Source organism: Alligator sinensis, unplaced genomic scaffold, assembly GCF_000455745.1.
Source record: "Alligator sinensis unplaced genomic scaffold, ASM45574v1 scaffold1145_1, whole genome shotgun sequence".
Lineage (NCBI taxonomy): Eukaryota > Metazoa > Chordata > Crocodylia > Alligatoridae > Alligator > Alligator sinensis.
The window spans coordinates 229,574-239,911 of NW_005843166.1; the positions used below are offsets into that span (position 1 = coordinate 229,574).

The window sequence follows — 10,338 nt, forward strand, 5'->3', positions numbered from 1 at the left end:
TCAGCGTGAGAAATGCATCCAGCCAAGTAAGGCCCTAGACATGGCAGCATTCCCCCTTTGTTACTAGCAGCAGAAAGTTTAGGGTGGCAGAAGAGCCGATACTGGTGTGTGTCTCGATGAACAAATGGCACAAAGGAGGGACCTTGCCCGTTATATAATGGCAAATGGAACGGTACCTGCAACTTTGATGTTCCCACTCCTGGTTCTGTGCAGAGGTGAATGCCGCTATACTAGTGTTTCTGGATTGCCTCCTACCTCTGATACCTGACGCTGGCTCCTTCCCAATTCTCTGTCATAGAGCTTTTAAAATATGAACAAGTTCTACCACATTCGTTCCTCAAGAGCCATTGGTGCTCCTTGTCATGGTGCTTATGCAATGCAGCAGGATGAAACGCAAAGTAAACACCTGCTTATTAAATAGGCAGATCATACTTCTTGTCCAAATATTTTGCAAAGGAGGTCAGACGCAGCTGGTCCTCAGTCCTTGGAGACAAAAGTGAAGTGGATGAAGAGGCTATTGCTTTCTGTCCCTAGAAAAGGTAATGGGTCTCTAAAAGCAGGGGCTGGAATTTGTGGGGTTGAGTAAGTGGGGGAAAAGGGCTGGTGTCAAGGGCCTGCCCTGTTCTAAATGCATCACTTGATGCAGGGCAGGTGCAAATATATCCATCCCCTTTAACTCCGGTAGAGGGAGAGATGCTTATACCAGGTGTGATTATGATCTATTGAGGTTTCTGAAATTACTGGATTGGAGAGAAGCTACAGTGTCGTTCTGCACCAGGTAAACACTTCATTTTGTGTTTAAGTGAGCAATGGCAGAAAGAGTGACAATAAAAGACTGAGTAGGGGATGGAAGGTATCAACAGCATGTGTGAGACCATTGCTAGCTACAATATCTACACTTGCAAAGGAAATTTAAAAATTGGAAAAGATTCAGAAAAGATCTACAAGAATGATTCAAAGTATAAGAAATGTGTTTTATAGTATAATATTTATGAAAATCTATTTAATTTAAGAGTTTGTTAATTTCTGAAAATTGTTACTGCACACTTATTATATGACGTTTGTCTTGTGCTCTAGGAAATAGATCAGTGAGGTCCAGGTCAGTTCCTGGTGGGATGGGTGGCTACATGGTGAAAGGCTTCTGTTACTAGTTCTACCAGTCCCAGCAGGAAAGCATAGGGCAGAACGGTCTCTTTCTGTGCTCTAGAGAAGGTAGAGGCAGGCTGTAGGGAACGTTCACCTTGCTGCTTCATGGGTTACCCCCATACAATGACTAACAAAGGAGTTCAATCTCCAAAGCTGTCAAAATGGCATCACATTCAGTGTTACATCCACATAATGAGAAAAACCTAAAAATGCTGGAGGGCCACCCCAACTTAGCAAAAGTCTCTAGCCTGTGAGATACTCAGGCAATCTCTGAAAGACCTCAAAAGTACTATTTAAAGCAGGGGTGGGCAATTATTTGGGGCCAAGGGCCACATAGGGAATTTTGATGAGCTGTTGGTACCCAAGTCAGCACCCACCCCCACCAACAACTCACCAAAGCCCCTATCAGGTTTTGGAAGCAGGGGAAACAGTGTTCAGGAGCAGGAGGCTGGGATAATGGGGCCAGGTCACGGGGTGGTTACAGCTCAGGGCCATGGCCCAGGTTGAGCTGCAATCCACTCCCTGCACACCCTGCCCTATGTGGGGGAAGTGTGTGTATGGGGGTGCATGGGGGGGGGGAGCTGCCTGGGCACTAGGTCCCAGGAGCCAGTCAGGGGTGAGGGGAGGGAGAGGGAGGCAGGAGCTACATACACCAGATCTCACCCAGGTGGTGCAGTTCGTGGCTGCCCCCATGGCACTATGCATGGGGCTGAGTCCTGCCTGGGCAGCCTGCACCGCACTCCAGCCCACGCCTGCTGGCCCAGCCCCAACCTCAGCCCCAGCCAACATGCAGCTTCTGGCAGGGCTGTTTCCAGTGTGGCTGCAGCTGGTCGGGTGCTGCTCTGCTCCCCTCACCTCCAGTGGCGGCTCCCCTTCCCGCTCCTCCCCCACTGCACTGCTCTGGGCAGAGGAGGAAGCTTCAGCTGGGCAGCTCCCACTGGAGGCAAGGAGAGCAGAGTGGCACTGGGAACAGCCCTGCCAGAAGCTGCACATGCTGCTCGGGGCCCAGGCCAGCTGGCATGGGTGGGAGCATGGCATGGGCTGGTCCAGTGGGAGCCAGTGAGGCTTGGCCCCATGCAGAGTGCCACAGAGGCAGCCGTGGGCTGGATCCAGTTAGTTGGCGGGCCAGATCCAGCCCACGGGCCATGTTTTACCCTCTCCTAGTTTAAAGTCTACCAAGCTGCCTCACTGCATGTTCCTCACTGTATTTGACTGCCCTGGGTAATATTTTTGCCTGTTCGCCATACTTTCCTCTGACCTGGCTTTACTTTTTTGCTGTATCTGACTTTTCCAGCAGTAGGGGAGCAACTACCTTCCAGCTGACATGCAGTGCCCTTTGAACTGTACAGGTTATGAATTCTTAGCCTGGTAGTTCATGTCACACATGAGCTGTGCACCTGTTGCCATTGAAACCTGGAGGTCACTCTATGACAGATGTTAAATTTCCTAGAGAACTTATTATATCCATCATCTGGCACGAGGAGGCTCAACCAGTCCCAGCTATGAACCAATTAATTTTCCCATAATATTTTACATTTGGATATTGTTGCTTCTAACAGATGAAAATTCAACCCAAGTGAGCTTCTCATAATGAACCTTTTTACAAGAAGAGATTAATTAAAAGCTTAATATTTATTGCATTCAGTTTAGGGATGTTGTCCAAATACTAACTCACAGCTGTGGTTTCTTTCCACTGTGTAATTTTGAATGGCTGAGGGCTTCTGTTTTGCATAACTGAAATACAGTATTTAATCGTAACTGTATAGTATGCAAGCCCAAACCAGCTGATAGCCACTTAGAGTGTTTGGTATAATAACAGCACTGCTAATTATCAGTAACTAAAGAATGATTGCACTGATGTTGTATTGTGATGGGCTACCATCATCCACTCCTTTATGATGACTGCTCTCCTCAGAAACCTTCCCCACATGCCCACCACTGCTTCTGGTCCTTCCTTGTTGTCTCCCTCCACCTGGTACAAGGCACAGTGTAATACGTTCCACTCGGTAGGAGGAGATGGAGAGATCCACACTTTCCATTAGGGACCAACCACAACCAAAGGAAGTATTGAGAAGAAAGACTGAGCGGGGGTCTGGGCATGTAGGCATGGAATTTGTTGCAATTTTGTGCATATATTGAATCTGTGCCAATTAAGAGAGAGAGAACTATTGTGGCCAATCTGAGTTCAAGGGAGAGACAATGAGGAGCGTATAATAATGCCTGGGTGTTCTCCCAGGTCATCTAGACTAACCAATGCTGTTGTCACTGCTACTTATTAGCACCCACCTTTTCTCTTTAACATAGCTGTGGAGTGCATGTGGTTGACACAACAGAGATGTCTGAGACTCCAACTGGCAAGGAAAATTCCCCCGGAGAGTGCCCTGTGTGCTATGAAAAATTCCACGCTCTAAAGACTGCCCACCGGAAGCTGACCTGTGGGCACGCCTTCTGCCATGACTGTCTGGTGAAGTACTTGTTGTCCTCCAAACCGGAGGGCCAGATCCAGAACTGCATCATCTGTCCCATCTGTCGCTATGTGACTTTCCTTTACAAGAAGAAAGACCACTGGCTTCCCAAGCCAGGAGAAAATCCCCAGGATCCGGAATTGTCTCTCTCCCCCACATCTTTGCTCCATTCAGTAATATCAGGGTCAAACAACACCTTGGTGGTCCCCAGCCGTTTTGTGATGCCTTTGCAGAGCTATGAGACATATCACAATAGGAGTAGCATCCTCTCAGACTCCATGAGTATGAAGGATGGGCTGTCTCGAGAAGTGCACATTTTTGTGATCAGTGATCACGGGATGCCATTGGTTGATGATAATTTTAGCTTGGTCGTTAGACGTGGCAGAGCAGAAACCCAACAGTCGGTGTCATCCAGAAGTTCTGTGGGGATGAAGTGCTATCAGTCACCCATTGTACTGGCTGTTTTCCTCATCTCTATAGTTGCCCTTTTAGCAGCAGTACTCCCTTGGGTCTTACTGGTGAAGAGGAGCTCATGAGCAGGAGTGGGGAATCCTGAAAATATGACCCACATAGAGCAGTGTACTGAGAGCAACTTGCCACTTGCAGAAATACTCCACACTCCCAAGATGAATACCACTGCTTCTGTGCAGGGCTCATCATGTTGTGACAGGTCATCAGATTGTCTGCCAGAAGGAAATCCCACAGATAGCCACAATGTAAATGAATAAAGGTTTAAGAGCCAGTGCCTAGATGGGAGATGTCTTCTGAAAGCCCAGCTTTTGGAAAAAATGATGCCTGTGATTCCACAGGTGTTGCTCTTCCTTTTGCCTCAGAGCCAAACTCTACCCTTGTTGGGGCACATCCCTGTTGGCACTACACAAATGGCTTTGTTGGCGATGAGGCAGCTAGGAGGCACCATCTCAAAGCTAGGATGAGACATGCAGGGCATGGCTGCTTGTGGTCACAGGATAAATTCCTTCATGCACTGAGTTGCAAAAGAGAATCCTACTCACTGAGAAATACTCCAGTCAACTCCTGAGACAGGAGGCAGGGCAGCACCTTTTGTAATCGTTCCTTTTGCTTAATCTGTATTTTACACAAAATGTTGCTATACAAGTGTTCCAGTTCTTGATTGTGAATACCTGGTCAATTAAACACCTTTAGTGAAATGAGGTAGATGGAGTTTGTCTGGAATGGCTGTTTGCCCAGTGTCCTCGAGAGGACTGAGCTCAGCTATGATGTTGGCCCATAGCAGCTCTGTGCATTAATAATGGGTAAAATGCATGGTCAGAGTTGCAGATTTTACAAACTCCTTGTTGGTTTCCAGATTACTTAAAGAGCATAACATGATTTCCCTGGAATAGAAACTCTTGGCTTTTTTTCTTTCCAAAGATTGATTGTGTTTTGTTTTTTTAAAGAAAGTTCTCTGCTGCGAGCCATCCTATACCACTGCTCAGAATCGCCTGTCCCACCCAGCACTGGATTGGCACAAGGAGATCCTTTTTCTGCCTATTGGTGAAAGGAAACCCTCTATCCCCAAACTGGGACAAAGGGAGCTTAATTTGTTGGACAAGGCCCTGAAATAAAGAGAGTGCATGCCTGTCTCTTCACAAGAATATCATTTCATCAGAAAGCTAAACGTAAGCTTAACTAGCATTCAGATTCAGGCAATGGTAATGCAAAAACATACTCATGCCTGGGAGGATGAGTATAGGCTGGACCTCAGGAAATCTGAACTCTTGTTCAGTTCTTCCAGCAGTTCAGGTCCATGATTCTCCACTTCCCCCCCAGTTTACATAATCTATAGTCAATAATTTATACACAATCATTAATGACATGCATCTCTCTACAGCCTGAGTATATGGTAATAAAGGGGGCTGATTATGAAGACCCCCTTCTCAGAAAAGTGAAGAATTTATGACAAATATTTAACAACTCTTTATAAGGGGGCCTTAGAGGTTATCAATTAGGTTTTCACTCTTAATGGTCCATTCACTAGGTAGCTCCACAGAGCCCCATGTGTTATGCTCCTTGTTGTGTGTTTGACTATAGTCACACAAACAAAGCCACCAAAACCTACTATCATAAGGAACAGCACTCACTGTAAGAGTGGGATAGTCTCAATGAGCAAAACAGAACAAGGAGCAATGGTCTCAAGTTGTAGCAAGGGAAATTTAGGTTGGATATTAGGAAAAAACTCTCTCACTAGGAGGGTGGTTGAACCACTGGAATGGGTTACCTAGGGAGATGATAGGCAGACAAGGTTCTTTGGGTGAATATGATATCTTTTATTAGACCAACTGTAATAGTTGGAAAAAATTTTATAGCAAGCTTTCGGGTTTAAAAACCCTTCGTCAGGCTGAGAAAGTCTCTGCAGTTGGTGTGTGCTCTTCCTGGATGGAATGAAAAGCAAAGACTCCAGAGGCTGGGTTGCATGGATGCAAGACAGACAGTCAGTGAAGATGTAAATTGAGGAGTCAGTGGGTGAGAGACAGGCTGCGGGGGGGAGGAGAAGGGGGATGAATGTACCATTTAGAAAGTGGAGAGGTACCTGGGGAGTCAGATGTCAGGCAGGTTATAATGTGTCATAAATCCAATGCCTATATTTAGACCATGATTTTTTGTATCCAGGAGGTTGATGAAGTGCAGTTCATAGGCTCGTCTCTGAGAAGTGTTTTGTAAGTTTCCTTTGAGGATTAGAACTGAGAGACTGGAGAGAGAGCGGTTTTCTTGTGAGGAACGTGCCCCCACCGGCACGTGGGTATTCCTGTCTTTGATAGATTTCCGGTGTGCGTTCATTCTGGTGCGCAGTTGTTGTTTGGTCTGGCCTACATATTTTCCATCAGGGCATTTGGTGCATTGGATAGATGAGTGTTTGCTCCCCATGCAGTGTGGGGCAGTGGGGGGTAGCAGGGATAGCCCCCCGCCCGCCAGCACCTGGTGAGCACTGGGGCTTTTCTTTAAAGGGCCGGGAGCTGGGATAGGTGGGGCTGGGGAAGTGAAAGGGGGTTGGGTGGGAAGGGAGTTCTCTAGAAGATTCGGCCACTGAATCGGGCCACCACCTGAAGCTTCACACAGCCCCCAGCTGTGGGGGAGCACCATGCACTCCAGTGACTGGGATCCCTATTCGCTGATGAGGCTCCCAGCTGCAGAGGCACAAAAGCTCACAGCTGATCCAGGCTCCCAGCCAGGCAGCGTACCATGCACTCTGGGTCCCATCAGCTGATCTCGTCTCCCAAGCCTGGGAGCTTTCTACATAGTTTGAGTCCTGGTGCAATCCCTGGAGCTGGCGGATGATCAGTTAAGTATTGGCTGGATTGGTACAATACTGAAGCTCAAACTGGCCTCAGTCTGAGCCCTGGTTAAGCTCTCAAAGATGACAGATTATCAACTATCATTGGCTGAATTGGAACCGCACCACGGTGGCTCAGCCTGCTGTGGGTTGAGGCAGCTCATGAAGCTACCGGGTGAGGGAGACCACATGTTTGGGGGAGCGGGTATATGGGGAAACCATATGGTGGTTGAGAGGTGCATGGGAGAGACACACAATGTGTAGCTTGCAGGGAGCATGAGGCAGCCTGCCCCACTACTGCCTACCTCCCACACTGCTTACCTTCAGCTCTGGCTCTGGCCCCAACCTGACTGTGAGGAGGGAGGCAGGCAGCACTGGCATAGGCAGGAAAATTGGGGGAAGAGGCAGGAGGCAGACACAGGCACGGTGGGTGGGGATTGGGGGAGCAAGTGGCAGGGGATGAGGGGGCAAGGTACAGGGGTCTGGCCCCTTGCCCTCCACCATTGCTTTCTCTACTGCAGAAGGGGAGAAAAGGGGGACGGGGGACAGACAAATTTAAAATGACCCTCCAATAGTTAAATTCTATACATAGAAAATCATAACAAATTTATTATTTTCCATGTATAGAATCTAATTATTGAAGGGGTAGTCTTAAATTCAAAGGTAACTTGGACTGGGTAAATACAATAATAGCACAATTAAATGGGTGATAAACTACAAAATTATTCTGCAAAATATGTGTAATAATTTTGTGGTTGTTTTCCATTGTACCTTAAATTGAACATTTGGCAGGATGAGGACCTATACAAACCCACCCTAGTGTGATCCATATCAGCTGATGATCAGCTGATCATCGGCCAGCTCCAGGGTCAGCTAGGGCCCTGGTGCGGTTCCAATTCAGCCAATGATAGTTGATAATCTGTCATCTTTGAGAGCTTAACCAGGGCTCAGACTGAGGCCAGTTTGAGCTTCAGTATTGTACCAATCCAGCCAATACTTAACTGATCATCCGCCAGCTCCAGGGATTGCACCAGGACTCAAACTATGTAGAAAGCTCCCTGGGCCAGTACTTGAATCTAAGGTGAGGGTTTTCCCCTGGGGTCAAAAACCGTGTTTTGGATTCAAGTCAATACAGTAATTGCCGGAATGTGTGGCCAGGTTACTATTTAAGACACAATTAACTGGTCAATTGTGTCTTATGCATAATGTCTGCCAGGGGCCCAAAGTGCCCAATCACCTGCCTGACTTAAGACAAACACAGCTACCAACCTCTGTATTCTGCAGTTTATACATATGCAACGGATGGAGCTGGACAATTTAGGTACGTCCCTTTCTGGCACTGGGACACTGCTTATACCAGAGGCTCATTGCATTACAGGGAAACTTCAACTATTGCCAGCTCTTTTCTGGTGACATATGGCAGGGTTTGATTTGCTATTACAGGGTTTCATGTCTGGCCTTGATTTGCCTGAACCATATGTGTCAGATGCTGAATCCAAAACACCCTCCCTATGCTGGTATATGCCAATTGCTGGGAAGATCAAAGACCAATGTGGGTATCTTACACCAACTGTTGATCTATTTGTTAGGAACACAGACATATCAGAAAGATGTCACAATTCCAGGTAAGTTCGCTATTATATGCTTATCTAATATAGAGCTTACTGAGAGATTTCTCTGTGGTCATTGCCTTGCCCAGGTAATCCAAGAACTTTGTGGAGACTGTTGGGGACAACTTCCTAGTACGAGTGTTAGAGATCAGCTAGGAGCTGTGGTCTTCTTGCTTTGCTGCTCACAAAAAGAGAAGTCGTGGGGAACATAGAGCAGTGGAGTAAGGACCCTGGACTTCATAAAAGCAACAAAAATGGTTAAAGGGCTGGGGCACATGACTTCTGAGGAGAGGCTGAGGGAACTGGGCTTATTTAGTCTGGAGATGAGAAGACTGAAGGGAGATTTGATAGCAGCCTTCAATTACCTTATGGGTGGTTCCAAAGAGAATGGAGCTGGACTGTTCTCAGTGGTGACAGATGACAGAACAAGGAGCAGTGGTCTCAAGTTGCAACAAGGGAATTTTAGGTTTATATTAGGAAAAACTCTCTTACACGGAGGGTAGTAAAGCAGTGGGACAGGCTACCCAGAGAGGTTGTGGAGTCTACATCCTTGAAAGTTTTTAAGACCAGGCTAGACAAAGCTTTGGCTGAGATGATCTAGTTGAGGATGTTCCTGCTTTGGGCAGGGGGTTGGACTAGACTCCTGAGGTCCCTTCCAACCCTCATTTTCTATGATTCTTTGATTCTATGGTCATCTGTGGGCCAGTGTGGCCAACCTAAGCACCCATAGGTCAGTTGGGCTGACCCAAGAACCCACAATTACTCAAACCAAAGCAAGGACCCGCAAATCAGTCAGGCCAACATGAGTAACCACAGGTCAGTTGGACAGAACCAAACACCCACAAGTAAATCAGGCCAACCCGAGCACCTGCCAGTCAGTAGGACCACCCCAAACACTTACGCAGCAGCTAGGCAGACCCAAACACTGACAGGTCAGTCAAGACAACCCAAGCCCTTGTGGGTGAGCAGACCTGAGCATCCATAGAACCATCAGACCAAGGCAAGCACTTAAGGGTCATTTGGGCTGACCTAAGCACCTGCTGGTCAGCCAGGCCAAAGCAAGCAGCTGAAAGTCAATTGAGCAGACCAGAGCACCCATGAGCCAGTTAGACTGATCCGAGCACCCATGGGTCACTAAGGCTGACTCAAACACCTGCAGGTCATATTATATACTATAGTGTATATGTGCCCAGGCTGACACACTGGCCCAGGGAGACTCAAACTGGGAACCTGAACATAGAAGCATCTAAAAAATTAAGGGCCCTGTTTTGAAAATTGGGGTCTAACCCCTCCATGCCTCAGTGTCCATAGAATAATAATGATCTCACTTTACTGTCCAAGAGGAATGAGGAAGTATGAGACGGTGTCTGAAGGACAGCTGCTCCCAGGGTCCAGAATAAGTGCAGGGTTGGAGCAGAGGGGAGGTGATCACAGCTTGACACACAGCTGTTCCATGTGCATCTAGCTCCCCTACACAGCCACCAGTACTCCCCAGACAGGGGTCTCTGCCACAGGGCCCCGTCCCCCTGTGAACATCTGGTACAGCCACAAAGGGCAGGTTATTAGCCGGTGTTTATAAAAGAAAGGCAGGAACTCTGGGTCTGCCCTTGCAGGCAGGTCATTCCTTGCATGGTCCCTTGCAGTGGTTTCTATGGGTACTCCTGCTGTCACCTCACAAACCAGCATGGAGGTGTAGCTCTTGGAGCCAATGTCACTCCCTACCAGGGCCTTGGTCCCATATTGTGGGGGATGGACTGCTACAGGGAGTTGTTCTGATTCCTTCAAGCTGGCCAGAGCCTCAGAAGCAAGTCTAGAGCGTTCAGCA

The 10,338-nt window shown here is 47.6% G+C and overlaps 1 protein-coding gene across 2 annotated transcripts; it reads left to right on the top strand.

Annotated features, from left to right (window-relative positions):
• Window positions 1–448: 448 nt before the first annotated feature.
• RNF222 (ring finger protein 222) lies at window positions 449–4,765 on the top strand. Of its 2 annotated transcripts, none has more exons than XM_006037752.1 (2): window positions 449–539; window positions 3,451–4,765. In XM_006037752.1, the coding sequence occupies exon 2, from the start codon at window positions 3,482–3,484 to the stop codon at window positions 4,145–4,147; it is 666 nt and encodes a 221-aa protein (XP_006037814.1). In that variant the 5' UTR covers window positions 449–539; window positions 3,451–3,481; the 3' UTR covers window positions 4,148–4,765. The 2 variants fall into 2 exon arrangements, with proteins under 2 accessions (XP_006037814.1, XP_025049964.1); XM_025194179.1 differs by lacking the exon at window positions 449–539 and adding an exon at window positions 723–778.
• Window positions 4,766–10,338: the final 5,573 nt, after the last annotated feature.